The following is a 22,105-nucleotide window of genomic DNA, read 5'->3' on the forward strand; positions in this document are numbered from 1 at the left end:
TCTATGATTTTTATTCGTCACGAGAAGTCATGGATTCAACATGAACATGTCAAAGGTTACAGCATTATCCCAAATATAATCGAGGCATTTGATTTACATTACAGAGTCAAAGTTACAGGACAGCATCTTCTATTTGTTCTCATTAAAATTGAATTGACTTCACAGTATAGATTTGTGGGCTCTGACACTAATATGGCAACATAAACACATTTAAAACATTTTTATTTCAGAGTCTGAGTATCCATGCAGCAATAATGGATTCCCTGATAACACATACTTAAAACAGCACAGATAAAGTCTATGACAACAAGAGTCAGTACTTCAGGCACATGAGGAAGCACTAAAACAGCATTATTGCGCTAATATTCACATTTTATCAACATCTAAAACTTAAAAAAAAGCCCAATGCATCAAAGAAAACTTCAACTTAAGATGTTGAATTGTATAAAATTTGATTACAAGCATAGTTTTTAAAGCTGGACAGCATCTCCTGCAGTCATTCACAGTTTGATGAACTTAAGTGAAGCCACTGATATGTCAAAACGTGCCACAAAATGTGATCAGTTAGTTGTGGAGGCAGCAGTGGATGGCTTGGCAGTTGTGTTCTGGTTTTTACTGTAATCGAAACAAGACAAGAAAAATTGATTAAAGAAGGAGCAAGTAACAGTTACATCATAAAACAATACAAGACACAGTAACTCAGTGTTGCATGATGGTCAAGGATGACATGATAATGACCGAGCGGATACAGTACTATAAGATTCTAGTAAAGTTTTTAGAACTATTACCACAATTACTGATGACAAAGACAGGAGGAAGCCCTTCCTTTGACACAATGAAATACCAGTAAATACACACTGTCGGAGAAGATAATGACTTTTTTGTTTGCATTTGTTTTCAAGGACAGAAAATTAGAAAACAGAAGCTTCTCCATGTCAAATACAACAGTGATAAAAGATAAAAGTGCCTCCAAATTGATATTATAAAGTTCTGTGTTCTGTGGCGATCAGCAGTGATGTGGTGGTTCACTTTTACACTGTGATCTGTAGCCTACAGTTCGGCTTTAGCTTCTAACTATCTTTGTCTTTTTAACCTGTTGTTGCTGCTGAGTCAGTTTGACATCCTGGATATATCCTTCAAACACAGACTGTAGACCCCTCTGTCTGCTTCTCTCTGACATCACTGTTTAGTTTCTACAAAAATATGATACTATTTCTTCAGGGAGTGCAGTTAGTTACAGTGTGGGCTCCCTGCTAGCTTGACCGACCATCTCAAAGGGGCGGGGCTTAGCGAAGGGTCAGTTGGTTGTGTCTGACTTACAGTCCAAAATGTGAAGACAATCGATTTATAATGATATAAAAAAATCCAGGTATTTTAAACTGATCTTATTGATTAAAATCATGTTGATGTACAAGAACGCAATCACTGATAGGAGTAAAAGCAAATCGTTACCTTTGCAAACGCTTGAGCAGGTTGTTGACCCACTCTGCGTTGGGGTCGACACAAACACGAGTGTTGTTCTTCCTGGTGATTCTGTGGAAAAAGACAGGGGTTACATTTTGTATTTCTAATAAGAGTGAAGAAGCTCTCACACTGGACTCAATGTATATGTAAAGTAGTATTTTTACTGAAGTGATACAACACTACAGTTGTGTATTTTGAAATACTAGTCGGTAACTTGTGTTTTTTCCAATTTGTGCAACTTTGTTCTTCTATTTCACTACTTTCACTTTTGCTCTGAGTGCAGATGTATTCGTCAACCATTAAACGTCTGTGTGCAAATTCAAGTTGCATCACTGCTTTGATGACAAACCAGAGCAGGGGTAGGAAGTATGTTAGATTTACTCAAATGCTGCACTTGAAGGAATAGTACAACTTTATGGGAGATGCACTTATTTTGGGATGCAATTAGCTTAGCTTAGCATAAAGACTGGGAGTATGATGAAACAGCTAGCCTGGCCCTCTCCCAAGTTAAAAAATAAATGAGAAAAAATAAAATGAATGTGCTCTAGAGGCTCTGGTGGTCGTATTTTTGAATTGTGGAGACCGCTAAGCTAGCTGTCTCCCCCTTAGATGTATAACATTAACTAGATACTAGACCCCAAGATGGTGCCTATTCAGCCCCGTGGAATTACTTGCAGGGTGGCATACACCAAAAGTTTCTAGCTTCTGGGTTTACAGTATGTGACCCACTGAATATGCATAGCAGTGTTTCTCCCACTAGCCCCGCCCACAATCAGCTAATCCAATTTACATTGTGATGACATCACAGATTTTAAAATCACTTTTCTCATCTCAAGAAAGTTTTATGAATATGAAACCTCCATGGATCAAAAATTGATCATAGAAAGAGTCATAATTGACCTTGTTTGCAATTCAACAGTTTTACATATGTATCTTTTGCAGTGGTGGTCTACGGAGAAAATACTTTTTGAGGTGTGAGGGATTTTTTTTTCGCTGCAGTAACACGAGGGGCCAATGGAAAAAAATGGAGGCAAAGTTGAGCTACTTCCTGAGGCCCTGGTGTCCCCCTGCTTCCAGTCTTTATGCTAAGCTAACTACCCAGATGCTCTAATTCTATGGCTGCTGCACAGACATGACTGATTTATGTCAGGAAAGCAACTGAGCATATTTCCTAAAATGTTAGAATATTGCTGCAAGTACAGTTTAAAGGTATTCATACTTAGTAGTTACATAATACTTATGCTTCACTACATTTCAGAGGGAAACACTGTACTTTTTACTGCACTACATCAGATACAGTCACTTTGCAGATTAGCATTTAACACATAAAATATATAAGCTTAAAAGATATAATGCATTTTGTAGATTAAACATCAACAGTATGTAAAATTGCTCCATCCCATGCAAAATATAACACCAACAGGGTGTTGCACTTTCACTGAGAGGACTTGACTACTTACACGACTTCAATCCGGCGACAGTATCCAGTGATAGGAAACACCTCAATTTTCTTGATGACCCGGACAGGAATGACATCAGAGATTGCCCGTGCGCATTGGCACCTGCCTGCCTGACGAGCTGTGGAAAAATTAAATTAAAAAAAGCCTAATTATTTAATTCATTTATTAATTCAATCTGTAGTGATTAAAAATCAGTCTGACTTTGTTAAGCCTCAAAATGACAACAAATTTTACTCCTAACAAAACCCTGAAAATGAGAATGAACTGAACTCAAGGTACATCGGGTCAGTAGCTTTTTCTGGATCTTTCAACCACATCTCCCTGTCTTCCTGAGATGACTGAGTTTGCCCAGTTTCCATGGAAACTATGAAAAATGTAAACCTTGATTCTTGTGGTAACAGGTGGTCTTACATGAGCAAACTCTGTCACCTGAGAAAGACTGCGAGATGTGGTTAAAAGCTCCAGAAAAAAGCAAGTAAATGGATCTTGAGTTATGAAACTACTGTTTCCAAGATCAAAAAATGAACTTTGACACTTAACAGAACTATTTACTTTCACATGTAAAACTAAAAGTTTAACCAAATGTTTATCAGTGCAAGTTGCAGTGTTTTTGATTAAAAAATAAAATAAAATGATATAAAAAAAGTAGTGTTGTGTCTTGCGCTTTACGACAGAATAATGAAAAGTATAAAACCAGGTAAATTAAAATAAGATATATTAAGTCAATGTTAAAAAAAAACTTACCAATACTTTTAAACCCAGTGAATACGAACAACATGGGACAATTATTGAAGAAAAATAAAATGTATTGACAAATTGCCTGCCTACTGCAAATATAAGAATGAATATGTACAAAATCTGATGTTAGGGCAACATAAACAGAAGTTACAGCAAAACATTTTGTTTACTTTAATTATTTGATGTTAGAGTAACAAAAACAGAGTAACACCAAGTGCCTAAAGATATTAAGACAAGATATTAAGACAAGTCAAATATAACAATATGCAGATGACACCTTAGTGTTTGATTAACTCCAGTTGCACAAATTTTAAAGAATACTATACTAAACTGAGAGCATGTAATCCGAAAAAACAAGAGGTGATATTAAAAAATCCTACCTAATCATGTCATTAACAGTTTTAAATAAAAAATGGAAAATCTCTCACCATGCAGAGAAGCCATGCAGCAGCAGAGAGTCAGAGCGACCAGGAGGAGCAGTGGCTTAGTCATCATCTCGGCGGTTGTTTTGATCTTCCAGCACCAATGAGGATGTGAGAGTGATGAGAGTGGAGTAGAGTCTGGTCTTATAAAGTGGCAAATAAGGAAGTGTGCGTAGGAAGCACTGTCCTGACACATCAAAAATGCAAAAATGTGGCATCTTGAATTTTTAGGGTGGGGTTTCTGCTCTGAATGAGCTCCGAGTTTCTTTCTGAGGGTCTATTTTTACTGATCTATCAACCAGACTTCACAACACATCACTGTAAAATAAAAACTGAATGACTCCTCATGCACTCACTATTTTGTCTGCACATTTATTGGGTACCATTGCCGCACCGACACCATGTGGGGTTGGAGGTATGCCAGTTACAAGTATTCTAGCCAGTAGACATGCCTCAAAAAATGTCAATAACTATAATTTTGTTTTTAAGCGTTGTATAATAGCCTTTAGCTGATAAAAGATATATTTGTTCGCCTTTAAAATATTTTTACATATTATCCCAGTGATGTTGATTGGTTTTCCGCTCATTTGAGTGGGTGTGTTTTTTGATAATTGGTACTGTTAAACTTGTGTTTTGTGTTATAATGAGAGATATATTTGTGTATATTGAAACTCTATCTGGAAATTAAAACAACTAAAATCCCAAAAACCATAGACTGTACATGTATGCACAAAACATTACACAAGGGTCACATCTTGAGTTAATCTTCTACCAGCAGTCCACAGGGACCTCCATGCTGTGCTGCTGGCATCGCCGCCTTTGCACACAGAGATCTTGGGATGACAGTAGGTGTAAGATCTGCGCAGAGCACCAAAACAAAAACACAGACACATCACCAAGAGTTATACAATAACATCCAAAACACATGTATCACCATTTGTGGTTTCTGTCACTTGAGAAATACTTTCTAAAGAAGTAAACTCTTGCAATATCACTGTTTCTGTGATTTCAACATGCAGTTGTTATTCATAATGTATTATCGTCAGGGATTAGGGTGTCTCCTCCAGACACATTTGTAGTGATGCAGGACACGTGTCCGAACATCTAGAAATAAAAATTTCCATTATCAATTAACACTTGGATTTTTTTTTTTCTGAAATAATATTGTTAATGCAGCAAAAGCTACAGAGCGCCTAAATTCAAGCAACTTGTCCTCCAACTAAACGATAAAATTGGCTGTCAGTGCCTTCCAACGAGTAAAGGACAGCTATGAAAATGACTCAAGGGTGAAACTAACTGGCTAATGAGGACCCACAAAGTGCTTCACAAGATAAAATACAAAAAATATAACAACAGAAACAATGCAAAATACACAAAAACAAATAAAAAGTAAAGTGCGGAGAAATACAGAGGTGATACAATGGACTATTACTGGAATGCATGCCTAAACAGATGTGTTTTTAACTGCTTTTTAAAAATGTCCACAGAAGAGGCCGCTCTCAGCTCATGAGGTAGTGCATTCCACCATTTCAGTGCAACAGCCTTAAAGGCTCTATCACCTTTCGTCTTTAATCTTGTGTGAGGGACAGTGAGTAGGTGGCCTTCAGCGACCGCAGTGACCTGACAGGACAGTGAAAGGACACCAGATCCGTCAAGTATGCAGGTGCTTGACCATGGAGGGCTCTGTAAGTGATGGTTAGAATCTTGTGCTGGATCCTGAAATTAACAGGGAGCCAGTGCAGGGATGCCAGGACTGGAGTGATGTGAGTGAACTTATGAGATCTGGACAGAAGCCTGGCGGCAGCGTTCTGGACTAGTTGGAGGCGGTCTAATGAAGTTTTATTGAGACAGGTGAAAAGAGAATTACAGTAATCCAGACGTGAGGAAATAAAAGCATGGATGATCATTTCTAGCTCGGAATAAGTTAACATGGATCTGAGTTTGGAAAATGTTTTTGAGGTGGAAAAAGCAGGAGCAAGTGACAGTTTTGATGTGGTCATCGAAGAGCATGGCCTGATCAAATGTGACCCCAAGGTTTCTCAACTTGGGGCGCACAAATGAAACTAACACTGACTGCTGGTAGGAGATGATAGGATGCCAACAACGGCCTCTCATGTCAAAGGTGTTCAAACGGTGCTTGGTGGCGTCAGGAGGAAACGCAATGTGACAAGAACGAAAGTTAAGGCGACAAAAGTCTGCATAGGGTGGGACAAACACCGACTTTCATCTGAGAAAGCAATGTTTGCGTACCGGAAGGTTAAAAAGCCAAACCCTGTTCTTTTTCCCTAAACCCAACCATGTGCGTTAGCTGTTGAAGGAAAAAAAAGTCAATTTGCGGCGTTGTACTGACATTTATTTTGAAAGAGACTGTATGCAGCTTTAATTTTCCTTTTGCAAGAAGACAATGCATTTAACAGGCAGAACTTGACACGCCGTCCCAGAACGGCAACAACCAACACACCCCGGATACCTTTCACGTCGTACCTGAACGTGGAAAGTCCATGACGAGGTGATGAGGTTGGAGTGAGAATGGGTTGGCCCAATAGACACAGGTTGGCCCAATAGACACAATCCCGACAGATGGCTGCTTAATTGCCATCCCAGGCGGACTTTGTATGGGACGTCCAGATATTTTAAACCCACCAGCGTGCTCACTGTTCTACTATAAAAATGGGAATTTCAGTGTATTCTAACCATGAACTATCTTCTCTTTTAAATTTGGTTCATCAGTTCAGGTAAGAATGACACCATTTTTATTGAGTAATAAATAAAGAAATAAAAGTCTCTGTCATCATGTTATAGCCTTCTTATATTCATCATTTAATAAAAATTTTGAACTCGTACTAAAAATGGCATTAAATATCAATATTTTTCAAGGTACTGTGTTGAAGTTCCAGCTGTGACAACACTACACAGATAAAAGAAATAAACCAGACCAGAACAAAGTGCAGCCACAAGAGGGTGGTGTATTGCATCTTGCAGGTGGTTTAAAGTTTTAAGACTGAACTGGATTTTATGTGTCTGATTGTCTTGTAGCAGATTTATATAAATATCCTGCTCTACAAGCTAATTTTTTGAATGAATAATCCCACTGACTGAGTCTGACAATGTCTTAAAGAGGGTGCACATTTTGCTGGAGGGCCACTGAACTGACGTGCCGCTGCAAACAGTCAGGCAGAGAAAGAAAATCACAGCTATTTTAATTTTGTCAAGACACAGTGTCAGCACATGTCAGGAAAGCTCTAAAAACCGCAACTATTGCATGAATTATAAATCCAAAACAGACCGAAGGAAATTCTGGGACAGACAAAGAGTAGTTGCAGCAGTGTGGGATTAACCCGGGCCAGAATCAGGAACAGAGAGTCTTGCAAGGATACTGGAGAGTACAAACTCTGGCAGAGGTGTACTTCTGTATTTGCCTAACTGATGTCCACCACATCCCTTTCTGGTAAGTAATTAATTGAGGGGACTCTTTCCCTCCCCCTAGCACACTCCAAAATTAGACTGAAGTTCCCGTTCATGAAAATAAGATGTATATTCTTGTATTAAATTTGGGTAAACTAAGTCATGTACAGTAAACACTGAACTCAGCGGGGATCAAGTTGGGGACTGCCAAACAATCACACGGTGCTTCTGCCGGGTCAAGACACGACACTGAAAGCTTGAGGTTGAACTTTACACGCATGTTTCTTATTTAATTATATTTCATGTTAATCCACTTAAAAGTGAATATAGTCAGTCTGTGACATCACGCTAACAACAACAATCACTTTCGAGTAGCCAGTGATTTGAATTGCGGAGATATTTGAAAATCGGCAAACTGTTGTTTTTGTTTTTTTTTTGGTCATTTTCAGCCACAACTGTAACATTTAAAGATATAGTAAACACTTTTCTGCTGTGCTTATTTTATGTGCTGTGTTGCTGCTTTGATAAACCAAATGTACTGACACTGAATTTAATTTTTTTTTATATATCACTTTAAGTGTACAGTATATTTAGGAATTTTTTATCACTTTACCTTACACACTAAGTATTTGAGGCGCTTAAAATGCTTAAACGCTAAAGGCAAGATAATTTTTTGCCCAATTCTGTGACTGTACCGTTTATAAAGGATGGCGAGGTGGAATAACAGTGTGAAACTCCTGCCTTGAGCAGGCAGTGTTAAAGGAGGGCTTCAGTTCCCCACTGGAAATAGCAGTTTTACAGCAAGGCAATGTGGTGAAAATATTCTAAATATAGCGTACAGAAACTAATATTTATTTTTTTGGTGGGCCTTTATTTGGTGGCTCAAAACAAACCAACTGAGGCAGAGATTGCTCAGTGCTGTTTCACGATGATGATGCGGGGGTTTCCCCTTTAAGTTGTTGTTAACCAACACTGTGATTCATTGTTCATTGTTTCAGATGTAATCATTGGAAGTAGAGGCCAACAAGACATATGGGGACACAGAGGACAAAAGGAAACAGAAACTCTCTCCAGCACAGGCAGTAAAATAGGCAAGTGCAAAATGAGTTGCCGTCTATAGGGGAAAAGATCCAGTTCGACACGCGGTGCCCGTGGGGACCAGTGATCTCATTTAGCAACACTGTGTATGCACAAAACGAGGCCTGAAAGAGGAGTACGCCACTTCCCACGCAAAAATTGTGATCTATTAAAACAGACTTGATGAGAGATACTTTGACCCATGCTTACGAACATTTTGGAGACAGGAAATTGGCAACGGAGATGGTCAGGTTGAAGCCTGATTGTAGAAATTGTCAAATAATTTTTGGCTAATACCGTTTCTGGCTTTTGTCCGACATACGACCCCAGATTATTGACTATGGCAGGGGAAATATACAGAACCACCTCATGATTGTTCAAGGGTTTTTTAGGGGGTGTTTTTCCTTAACCAAACTGTGGTTCAGAGGACAAAGGGTGTCACGCTGTACAGATAAAGCCCTTTGAGGATAATTTGTAGTTTTGGGGGGGCTACATAAATAAAATTGATGTAACTATAAAATGGCCTTGATGAATAATTTGCTTTAATTGGTCATTCATGTGCACAATATAATTATCTTATTCCCTACATTTAGTAATTTATGCCCTCGAATGACTTTAATCATCTCCCAGAAGAACTTTTTATTTTATTTTAGATATGACCACATTTTATTTTAATCTCAGACTGAGATATGTGGGTTTATATTTTGGGTTTTGGCTCACTTGGAAATTCCTTGGTGAAAGTATATTGCTGCAATCATCAAGAGAGAAGTATGGGGAGGAAGTTGAAATAATATGTAAAGTTAAGTAGTAGGAGCATAAGATATCCATTTGAAGAAGCGATATTATGTCATACACGGTTATTTGAGGGAATGACATTTTGAATTTGAAGAAATATGCTATGGGCTCTCGTAGGATCACTGCTCTGTTGCTTCAAGTCAGAGGTCAATTAAGGCAGTGACTGTGATAGGTTTTCAATGTAGTGAGTCCCAAGGACACACAGGAGATCATTTGAGACCCAATAAAATGTATGTTTTTATGAAGTTTTGTAACCAAGTTCCGGAATAAAGACCACGCCTCGATCTCATCTATTTCTGCACTAAAAATATTTAAGCACACCTTATCTGTTTCCTTCCCTGTTATCTCTTCCTTTTCTCTCTCTGTCCACAGAATAAAGGAATCACCACGGGGCTCTATCTGTAATAGAGCGGGCGAAAAGATGACACCCCCACTTTGTCTCAACTTCCCTGGTTGCGTCCTGCCCTCTCCTCTTCAGTCTGCACCAGACCGCCATTGCACTCCACCGTCCAACTGTCTGGAACCCTGATTTTTCTCATCATCTCCCCCACCCCACCTTTGTTCCTTCCCCATCCCTACATCCCCTCCATCCCTTGACCTTCATCCCTTCATCCAAATCTCTCAACCCTCATTCCAAATCCCACATTGCTTGATCGCCTTCCCTTCAGCCAGCATCCCTCGACGCTCATTTTAAATCCCTCGACCCTAATCCCTTCATCCCACATCCACACTTTTCCCGGTTTCTTCAATAAATAATCCATAAAAATGTCCACAAGCCACTGTATAAAAATACCACTTCAACATTCTGAGAAATACCCTGATCCTCCTCCTTTCTGAGAAGAGTTATTTATGTTTTCCTTGAACGCCTTTAAGGGTAGTGGCCTTGCTTCCATCAGATTGCCCAACTCGTAAACATGGGTGTCTCCTGCCCAATTCTGTGAAGCAACAAAACAAGCTCCAAATCAATAGGTGGATGTCCTCAGATTAACATTTACATTTAAAATTTTGCAATGGTTGGAACCTTTAATCAGAAGCCCTTTTAAATAGGAATTGTGCAAATTTGCAGGAAAGCCCAATGGGTCAGAGGACAAAGGTGTCATGCTGTACAGATACAGCCCCTTGAGGCAAATTTCAAATTTTTGGGGGCTATATAAATAAAACTGACTTGACTACAAATGGATTTGATAAATCATACCCTTTAATTGGTCATTCATGTGCACAATATAATGACGTAATTCCCTACATTTAATAATTTATGCCCTCGAATGACCTCAATAATCTCCCAGAATAACTTTATTTAACTTTACTTGTTTTTATTTTAGATATGACGACATTTTATTTTAATCTCAGACTGAGATATGTGGGTTTATATTTTGGGTTTTGGCTCACTTGGAAATTCCTTGGTGAAAGTATATTGCTGCAATCATCAAGAGAGAAGTATGGGGAGGAAGTTGAAATAATATGTAAAGTTAAGTAGTAGGAGCATAAGATATCCATTTGAAGAAGCGATATTATGTCATACACGGTTATTTGAGGGAATGACATTTTGAATTTGAAGAAATATGCTATGGGCTCTCGTAGGATCACTGCTCTGTTGCTTCAAGTCAGAGGTTAATTAAGGCAGTGACTGTGATAGGTTTTCAATGTAGTGAGTCCCAAGGACACACAGGAGATCATTTGAGACCCAATAAAATGTATGTTTTTATGAAGTTTTGTAACCAAGTTCCAGAATAAAGACCACGCCTCGATCTCATCTATTTCTGCACTAAAAATATTTAAGCACCCTTATCTGTTTCCTTCCCTGTTATCTCTTCCTTCTCTCTCTCTGTCCACGGAATAAAGGAATCACCATGGGGCTCTATCTGTAATAGAGCTGGCGAAAAGATGACACCCCCACTTTGTCTCAACTTCCCTGGTTGCGTCCCACCCTCTCCCCGCCATTGCACTCCACCGTCCATCTGTCTGGAACCCTGATTTCTCTCATCATCTCTCCCACCCCACCTTTGGTCCTTCCCCATCATCTACATCCCCTCATCCCTCAATCCCTCGACCTTCATCCAACATCCTACAACCCTCATTCCAAATCCCACATTACTCAATCGTTTTCCCTTCAGCCAGCATCCCTCGGCCCTCATTCTAAATCCTTTGACCCTCGTTCTAAATCCCTCATCCCTCGACCTTCATCTCTTCAACCCACAGCCCTCATTCCTCTTCCTTCCATCCCTTGACCCTCATCCCTTCATCCCACATACCTCATTTTAAATCCCTCAAGCCTCATCCCTTCATTCCAAATCCTTCGACCTTCATCCCTTATTCCTTGATCCTCTTCCCACCATCCCTCGACCCTCACCCCTCAACTCTTGTCCCTCATCCTTCAGCCCTCATCCCTTCATTCCACATCCCTCAACCCTCATTCCAAATCAGTGGCATCATGGAATAAACTAATTGTAACTCTTGGCATGGTTTTTGTTAGTGAATGATAAATTGCAGTGTTAAACTCGATCAATCAAATCAAATGTGATACATTTGCGATAATCCCATCAATACAGAATTTCAAGAAATAATCCATAAAATGTCCATAAGATACTGTGTAAAATTAGCACTTCAACATTTTGAGAAATACACTGATCCTCTTTCTTTCTGAGAAGAGTTATTTATCTTTTCCTTTCACTTATTGAGACTATGAACGCCTTTAAGGGTGGTGGCCTTGTGAGTAATCTGTGAGTCTATGGCACGTGCTTCATTGTACGTTGTGAGTGAGAAGTAGCTCTCTCTCTGGTGTGTCATGGTGAAGATGGCGTGCAGCATGAGTGATTATGGCAAGCAGAATACAGTGTCTAGATAAGCTCCAGGCTACTGCTCATCGTCATGAGAAGGCCATGTTTATTGTTTTCTGATGAAGACTGAAATGAAGCCATTGTTGGTGGATGGCACCCAAGCACCTCGCTATCCTTCCTTGCCCTAATAACAAACCAAGCTAAATTAATGCTAATAAAGCCAGCATGTTCCCAACTATGGTTCGGAGCCAGTAAGCTGTCACAGAGAGGTAACAATGGCCAGCGCCAGAGCCGCTTCTGAACAGCGTGTAGCAGTCATCCAAAGCGTTAAGGAACAGGACAACACCTCACATTCGCACTGTCACACTAGTCCTTACTCACCATGAAACGCACACCTCCTCTTCTCTGCTCTGTCACATCACCATAAACAAAAGAGTCACCAGGTGGAATGCTGTCCGGTATTTGAGGATGGAGGTAAAACAAAAGTTATCATAGTTTCTGATATACCTTTGGAAGCTGATGTGAGCACAGATTCATTATCCAAACGCTTGTACACTGCCCAGCCAACCCAGTCTCACTCCAAAGTCGTCGAAATACGCTTGGGCAGTCAGACACTGACGAAAACAGCCTTCCTTTAATATCAGCATGATACGCAGCCGGTCTGTGTTGAAGTTTAATGGCACTTGGCGGCGTTAGGGGGAAATGCGGCTGTTAAGTGTGTTAAGGTGTCAAAAGTCCAAGTATGGTGGGTGGGACGGGCGGTGAATGGATCCAACAAACGCGGTGTTCACGTCCCGTACGATTATAAAGCCAAGCCGTGCTTTTGTTGCTTAAACCCAACCACATGCGTTAGTTGTTAGAGGAAACTGACGTCAATGCGCAGTGTTGTACTGATATAGTGCATTCATTTGAAAGAGACTGTATGTCAGAGATTTCCTGTGAAAACGTCAGTGTGTTTTAAAAGAAGGCAATGTATGAAACAGGCATACCTACTGAGGGTACCTTGCACGTCATATCTGGACGTAGAAAGTCCATGACCAAATGTCGATATGTGACTAGTTCGGAGTGAGAATGTGTTGGGCCAGAAGGATGCTAGTTCAGCTTAAAAAAACAACAACATATGAATGGGATCACAGCCGTGTTTAATTCTTGCTTGTCAATTGTAACTGGTGCCCATTTTCTCCATCTTTTACTCAGTCCTCAGATTGACATTTATATTTAAAAATTTGCAACAGTTGGCACCTTTAATCATATTCAGCATTTTCCATTTCCCAATTCTCCTTCTCAAGAAGTATAATCTAAGGTCAAAATCAGGGTGTAAACCCTATGTCAACCTTTGACATATGATATTGATTCTGAGCGGATACACTACTACCTTCTGATAGGATTTGATGTGGCAGCAAAAAAACAGCACCAGCACTAAATCAGAGATTTGGAACACAGACTTCATGTAGATGTTTTTTCTTTTAATGTTTTTAAGAAAAGTTTTACAATTTTGTGCAATATATAAGACTGCTGACATAAACACAATCATCACAAGAGAAAGTCATGACATAAATTCCACTGTCAGCGTTTTTCTAAGCGACTGATTAAGAGAACAAAGCCACCACAGTGTGCTGACAATCACTAAAAAAAAGAAGTGAAATGCCACTGTAATACTTATTTCCTGAGTCAGTCATATACATATACATTTGCGCAGAAATGATACTTCACACCAACTCAGCACTAAACAGGAAACTGCCATATGGTGTGTGATATTTGATCATGCTTTGATACCACTGATCCTGGAACTGGCAACACCAACGCATCCTTTAAAAGTGAAAAAATGGATTTTCCTTTTGAGAAAAAATTTACCGTACAGGTCTGTAACAAAGCAGGTTAAAGAACGTGAACAAGGAGGAGTGTGTGGAGGAGGGAGACTTCAAATTTAAAGTTGCAAAAAGAGTGATAAAGTCCTGGGACCAGTTGCACAAAACACCTTTTTTTTTTTTTTCTCCTTAACTATGACAAGTGAAGTGAAGCTTAATTTCTCCTTAGCTCAGAGACTTACACAGTTGCACAGAATCCCTTAAAAGGTTTCCTTAGTTAAGGAAAAATGTTAACTCACTTTCTGCGTTGAAAGAAATTTTACAGTGGCACAAGTTTCCATAGAGTTTGTTATCGTCACACAAAGTTGGCTTATAGTTAATGAAAAAATGGCGGAAGAAAAGACAACAAGAAAACCATATTGGATTACGCCAGGGCCACACCGCCCGCGAAGTGCTGCAAAGCGCAGCGCACCAAAATTCTCGCGCGAGCCGGAGCACTTCCGTTCACATCAGATGCGCATTTCTCCACGCTGGTCGACAAGTGGTTCTGCTCCCAGCTGTTGTCTCCGTCACCTGGCTTGACACATTCGCTTGCGGCTCGTGCAGAAAATAGACCAGATGCCGAAACGATCGCTGCAGGGCGCGAGCCAGCCACAGAGCTGCGCCGCGCGGCACAGCCGGTTAACATGGGCGCCGAAAGGAAACTGGCTTCGCTTCAAGGCGCTTCGAGGCAATTCGCAGCGCTTCCGCGGGCGGTGTGGCCCTGGCGTTATACCTGTTGAAGAATACAATCATAGAAAGCACAAACTACAGAGTAAATTTGATCCCCAGAAAACAGAAAATGATTGCAGGAAGAAGCAACGAAAATTAATTGAGTCAGTACCTTAATTTCTTTTTGTTTGTTTTTTTTTACCTTGTTTTGGTTGCTAAGGTCTTGTGTGCAACGGTCTGGGGATTCCTTATGTATAAGACCAAGACAAAGAGAAAACCCATACCATAAAAAAATTAAATACTTTTTGAAATTTGTGCTACAGAAGGAGGAAACCTGCAACTACCAGAATGCACTGCACCACACCACCTCAATAAACACTGCCACTGGTGGGTGACCTAATGCAAACACGTCCATTTGAAACAGTGGCAGCCAGCTGGCAAGAAACGATTTTGATCTCTTATAGTTTAACAATGAGCTAAAACATGTTTCTAAGAACATTTGAGGAGAAAAAAGGCAACTCAGTAACAGAATCTTTGTTTATATTTGATCAGCGCTGCCTAATTTTACTTTTTGATCTCAGTTTTTTCAGTCTCCATTTTCATGGTGCAGGAAAAAGTATGGCGCCCACTTCCTGTTCACAAATTCTCACTAATTACAGCTAAACACGGCACTAAAATATGTTTCAAAAAGCACTGTAGGCCAGAAATAGGCAATACAGTGACATAATCTTGATATATTCAATCAGCACTGCTTATTTTTAACATTTGATCGGATTTCGGTCCGAGTTTGAGAAAGAGAGGGGCGGTCTGTCTCTTGATCTGCTTCTATAGTCTTTGTTTCCATGATGGCAGCATGGGCAGTGGGCAATACAAAATGCAGATGTAAAGCCTATAGTTCAAGCAACAGCCCAAGAGCCAGCTAAACATGATTTGGCAGAGTTTTGCTGGGAAGTGAGGAGCCCTATGTGTCAGCCCTGTGATAGTCTGGTGACCTGTCCAGGGTGTACCCCGCCTCTTGCCCAGTGTTAGCTGGGAAAGCTAAACCACAAATTATGAGCCAGGGTTTTGTCCATTTTTGTAATTTGGTGCCACACCTGTCACCTGACCATGGCATTTTTGTCTCCATTAGCTCTTACATAGTTTTGTATTCTTTATCCCATTATCTATCTATTTTATGTCCTTTTTATTATTTCTCTTTTTTACTTTATCTGTACTACTGCTGTCCTAGTGCTGCTCCAACAACTGAATTTCCCAGATGGGGATCAATAAATGTTTATCTTATCTTAACCTTATCTTATTCTTTGTGTTAAAATAATCTGGGAGTAAAGTCAAGGCTGACCTCACACTACAGACCAGTCTAAAATATCTTACATCTGTAAAACTGACCTCAGGACTTATTCAATTCTACCTTAATAAAAATGTTGTGAAAGAGAAACACAAACTTTGTTTTGTTTCTAATCATAGTCAAGATAAGATGAAACTTAAATGACTTCAGTGGAGATTTTGAGTTGCCGCAAAAGCAAAACTAAAGCAGATAAAAATAAACAAATCATCCCCAACCACTTCCTCCTGACAGGCCATCCAGCGCACACCAAATAAACCACCTCTGCATTCTTTTATTAGCACGCTGACGGTATTGTACCACCCTATTAAGGAGAAACTCATCTGTCTGCGAAAAAGGGAAACCACTGATTTTCAATTTCCCGACTTTCTACTTCAGAATAAAAAGGTCAACCCTCTCACTGAGACACTGCTGAGTAAACAGAGCTCTAAAAACCTGCTTAGCTCAGCAGGATTTCATCAGCGTTTGGATTGTGTCTAATAATCTAATTTATAGTCTGTTTTTTTTTTTTTTATCCTTGTCTTGCAGGGCAGTTGAAATACTATAGAGCTTTTTAAAATGAGGGTTAAAGTTTCTGATTTGTTTTTAATACAAGACATTATGCTTATGATACAATTTTACTTGCAGAGCATGAAAAAGATCTACAGATGATGCCTAATGTCGGCTAAAGGACTGAAATGGTATGGACCTCGCATGGCTGCAGAATGAAATGACCACATGCAATTCACATCGCTCCCTGCTCTGCTTTGTGCATCTTTGCCATCGTTTGTTAAAGAAGTATTTCACTCCTAGAAAAATGGTCTTTTCGTAAAACAGGGCAGTCTATGCAGCAGAAAAACACAAATACTTTTGGAATTGGTTCTTCGTGACCGGAGGAAACAAAGAAAAAATTGCTTTTACTCAAGTGGTAGAAAATGTACAACTACCAGAATGCAGTACGCCACACTGGACCAATAAACGCTCTTGAACTTTTTGAAGCTCAATGGCAGCAAAACTGAGGCCCTGCTCATTGGCTTCCAAAACACCCAAGTCCCATACATTATCACTGACAACTTCCCTGTACCTTTCTCCAGCCATGTCAAGAGTCTTGGTCTTGGTCATCCTGGACAGCACTCTTTCATTCAAATCCCACATAAGAAAACAAAAACATTACCCGGAAAGCTTTCTCCAAACTCTGCAACATTTCCAGGCTCCGCTCATCACCGTTCCAGTCTAGCGCTTAAGTCTTGGTCCACGCATTTGTTACATCCCGTATCGACTACTGCAATGCAGTTCTCTCTGGCCTTCCCACCAAACTAATTACAGACTTCACATCACCCCCATTCTCCTCCAACTACACTGACTCCCTGTTCAAGACCGAATTGACTGCTCACCTTCAAAGCCCTCCACAACCGAGTCTCCACTTACCTCTCTGACATTCTCCAGGAGTACACCCCCTCCCGCTCCCTGCGCTCTTCCTCTCCTGGTCTCCTGACCATCCCCACCTCACACCCCAGCACCATGGGTACTTCATCTGTTGCACTGCCCCCATGCTCTGGAACTCCTGATCCTTCAAATGCCATCTCAAAACCCACCTGCTCAAGCTGGCTTATGCACTAGATATGAATCTAGAATATGAACAGTGGCGTTGCTTGCCAAGCTTCAATCAGCAGCTCACATGGTGGCAAATATGTATAAATAATTCTTAAAATCCTCAAACGCGGTGCACTATTTATACACAAGATGGCGGTGCAACAAAAAGTGGATCCACCCCAGCTCACTGCAGTGTTGCCAGTTTTGGCGGCCCTCTAGAGTGGGGATGTGTAAGATTAATCAACTAGTCGATTTTGTCGGCCTTATCAGACTGTGACCTCCAGCATGCACTGGGGAGGTTTGCAGCAGAGTGTGAGGTGGCTGGGATGAGAGTCAGCACCTCCAAATCTGAGGCCATGGTGCTCTGTCGGAAGATGATGGATTGACCCTCGCGGTAGGGAGAGAGTTACTGCCTCAAGCAAAGGAGTTCAAGTATCTCGGGGTCTTGTTCGACAGTGAGGGTAGAATGGAGCGTGAGATGGATCGGTTGTTTGTCGTGGCATCTGCAGTGATGTAGGCACTTCGTCAGACTGTTGTGGTGAAGACAGAGCTGAGCTGGAAAGCAAGCTTTCGATTTACTGGTCCATCTACGTCCCAACCCTCACCTATGGTCATGAGCTCTGGGTAGTGACCGAAATAATGAGATCGTGGATACAAGCAGTCAAAATGAGTGTCTGGCCTCAGCCTTAGAGATAGGGTTGAGGAGCTCGGACATCTGGAGGGAGCTCAGAGGAGAGCTGCTGCTCCTTCACATCGAAAGGGGTCAGCTGAAGTGGTTCGGGCATCATCGTCAGGATCAGGATCTTCCTGGGTGCCTCCTGTTAGAGGTGTTCAACTTTTACTAAGCAAGCTGTCATGTTTCGGAAGATAATGTGTTGATAGTGCACGGTGCCACAAATTTCAGTGGCATTTAAAATACGATTTGGCTATCGAAAAATGTGATTAATGATTTCAAATGACTCTTATAATATATGCAATTTTTCCCAACAGTGTTTAACCTTATAAATTCAATTGGGCTCAATTCTAACTGTTTTTTCAGGTGTTTTCTGACTTTTAGATTAGTCGACTGGTCTAAGTTTAAACTTATGTTTAAATGTAAGGACAAGAGCTGCTGGACAGGCACATAAATACTGGGCTGGTGTAGGGTAATTTGGGGAATTCAATGACAAGCATGTAACCTTATCATGTATATTTGGGCTTTTACTAACTTCCTAAATGTTTCTACTGAATTCAAGAAGTGGAAACTGTCACTGATCTGTCTGTTGTAGGGCTTCAGGCCAGCCAGCATTTAGTGCAAGGACAATAAAAATAGATTATTTCTAACCAACCAAGGATATTTCAAGAAAAACAGACAGATTACCACTTAATATAACTGCATGTTTTTTGCTGTTTCACAGCAAAGTGGCTTTCCTGTTTAACGTTTCAGTAGTGAAGACTATTTGTGCAGAGCCTTATCAAACTGCACTGATGTGGAAACTGTTTGTCATGCCTCCTCCACATGCCCACACTTCCCTGGTTATTCCATTAGCATCTATCTTGATTATTCTTTTAATGCACTTTAAGTTTTTCTGTATATATATGTTTTCAAAAATGTTCCATCTTTGACAGTAACGTCTTATGATTCTCGGGTTTCCACTTGGAGACAGCTAAATCTCCTCAGTTTGTGTTTTAATCTGAGGAAACTTCCTATCACACACTGTGGGGCTCACACGTCTTATTTTACTGTAACTATCAGTTACTGGTGTGAACCCAGTAGGATTCTTGACTCATGATATACGGGAAAGCTTCTATACTTAAATGCTACATAGACCAGAGCTGTCAAGACTGGCAGTTGTTATCTTTGATATAATTTCAAGGTGCCAACCACAAGCCTGCTGTGCAAATCGGGAAATGGTACACCATGTGAAACAAAGAACTTCTTTTTGTGTGGACTTAAACAAAAGCAAAACTTTGAGCCCTTTTTTTTCTGCTGATGGTTGTATCAGGCAGCCAAAACACTGTGCCAATGGTGTGAAAATGTAGGTGTCGTACAGTGGTGGAGGAAGTATTTGTTTACTGAAGTGTGGTATTAACCACAGAATAAAGATCTAAGTAAAAGTCCTGCATTCAAAGTATCAAATCAAATGTATAAGTACTTATATTATACTCATATATACAGGGTGTCTACTGTCAGTGTTACTCTATTCTATTATTCGACTGTCATGATTTATGTACACTCACCGGCTATGTTATTAGGTACACATATTCGACTGTTCGTTAACACAAATAGCTAATCAGCCAATCACACGGCAGCAACTCAGTGCATTTAGTCATGTAGACATGGTGAAGACGAGCTGCTGAAGTTCAAACGGAGCATCAGAATGATGAAGAAAGGTGTTTTTTAAGTGATTTTGAACGTGGCATGGTTGTTGGTGCCAGACGGGCTGGTCTGAGTATTTACTGGGATTTTCAGCACAACCATCTCTAGGGTTTACAGAGGATGGTCCCAAAAAGAGAAAATATCCAGTGAGCCAAAATGCCTTGTTGATGCCAGAGGTCAGAGGAGAATGGCCAGACTGGTTCAAGATGATAGAAAGGCAACAGGAAGTCAAATAAGCACTGGTTCCAACCAAGGTGTGCAGAAGAGCATCTCTGAAGCAACAACACCTTGTCCAACCTTGAAGCAGATGGGCTACAGCAGCAGAAGACCACACCAGGTGCCACTCCTGTCAGCTAACAACAGGAAACTGAGGCTACAATTCACACGGGTTTTCTCACCAAAACTGGACAATAGAAGATTGGAAAAACCACATTCAGATGGAAGCATGGATCCATCCTGCCTTGTATCAACGCTTCAGGCTGCTGCTGCTGGTGGTGTAATGGTGTGGGGGAGATTTTCTTAGTACCAACTGAGCATGGTTTAAACACCACAGCCTACCTGAGTATTGTTGCTGAGCATGTCCATCCCTTTATGACCACAGTGTACCCATCTTCTGATGGCTACTTCCAGCAGGATAACGCACCATGTCACAAAGCTCACATCATCTCAAACATGACAATGAGTTCACTGTACTCCAATGGCCTCCACAGTCACCAGATCTCAGTCCGATAGAGCACCTTTGGGATGTGCTGGAACGGGAGATTCTCATCATGGATGTGCAGCCGACAAATCTGCAGCAACTGTGTGATGTCATCATGTCAACATGCATGTTGTATCAGTACTGAGCTCTTCAGCAAAAATTGTTTGCAACTGTTTGTGTCATTGTTCACTAAGGCATCATAAATATTATTTGTTCTTTCAACATCAGGTTGTGTCGTTCATGTGCTAACTGGCTAACTAGCATTATGAAACCGTCCTGTCGTTCTTTGGGTTTCTCATTTTGAATGACGATTACAGACCACCACCGGCTGCTGGTATGGAGTTATTTCCTCTCACGCAGGTGCAGAACGTATGTGCTAGTTGTTGTTGGCTGTTGTCTTTGCAGTGTGTACAAGCGCAACCTTTTGGCAGAGATACAGGTGAGGTGAGGTGACGCAACTAGTTCTTTGATGTCAGTTTGGTTTTTTGGGCCTTAAGTGACCGAAAGATCAAATCATGCAAATTAAATTTCTGATTTTCTCACAGCTGCTTAACACTATGACTCCAAGTTTTATTGTTTAATTGAGCCGACAACAGATGGAGCTTTTAAATCACAATGGTACAAAGTATAACACAGAGCTGCACTAGAACTTTACTTCTATCACAAAAAACAAAAAGGCGAAAACTGAAACCTGCCGCATTGCATTTTTGACCAGCTGCAGACTGTGCATCAAATGTCAAAGAATGGGAGTCTTAAGTTCCCTAAAAGATATCCTCCCTTATACACACTTCCTCCGCTCTTACCTCCTCTTTCTGTCACTTACTGACTCTTCAGGCTCCAGATGAACCTGTTGAGTATCTCCTTCCACCATGGTGTGTTGGTCAGTGTCCACATCTGGTTATGATAGCCTCCTTAAGGGATAGACAAAACAACGATATACACCAATCAGCCAAATCATAAAAACCACAGCAGGCTCTAAACACTGACCTATTATCATCATATAAAGTTGAAATAGTTAATGTGTTTACAAATGTGTTTCCTTTTTACACACTCAGCAGGCACAAACCAGAGCTAGCATTTATTTGGAGCCATGTTTGAAGCCACCTGGCAACTGTACATTCATTATTCACTCACCTGTTGGCTCTGGTTACAAAGTACATAGTTAGTAACTGAAAATAAACCATAATATATAATATAACTTCTCTAAAGTACTCATAAACATGTACAGATAGGCTAGCTGGCTAAAACACATCCATATGCTCCTTTGACAATGCTAACGTGCGCAAGCTAGCATTCATTAGCATCAATAACACCACGTTACAAACAGTTATTAACGTTACAAACCAAATATAACTACTCATGTAACGTTACGTTATTAAACTTGTACTTAAACGTTATTGTGACTAAAGACGTATCTCAAATACTGGAAGTAATATACTCACTTGTTCCCCATCTTCTCCGCCACCAATGACCTT

At 40.5% G+C, this 22,105-nt stretch overlaps 1 protein-coding gene across 1 annotated transcript; it reads right to left on the reverse strand.

The window, feature by feature from the left end:
- Position 1: 1 nt before the first annotated feature.
- On the reverse strand, positions 2-21,469 carry LOC125889644 (C-X-C motif chemokine 13). The gene is made up of 5 exons (XM_049577670.1): positions 21,434-21,469; positions 4,091-4,942; positions 2,925-3,042; positions 1,453-1,533; positions 2-615 (listed from the first exon to the last, which is right to left on the reverse strand). The coding sequence occupies exons 2-5, from the start codon at positions 4,278-4,280 to the stop codon at positions 561-563; spliced, it is 444 nt and encodes a 147-aa protein (XP_049433627.1). The 5' UTR covers positions 4,281-4,942; positions 21,434-21,469; the 3' UTR covers positions 2-560.
- Between the last annotated feature and the right edge of the window lie 636 nt (positions 21,470-22,105).

Source organism: Epinephelus fuscoguttatus, linkage group LG6, assembly GCF_011397635.1.
Source record: "Epinephelus fuscoguttatus linkage group LG6, E.fuscoguttatus.final_Chr_v1".
NCBI lineage: Eukaryota > Metazoa > Chordata > Actinopteri > Perciformes > Serranidae > Epinephelus > Epinephelus fuscoguttatus.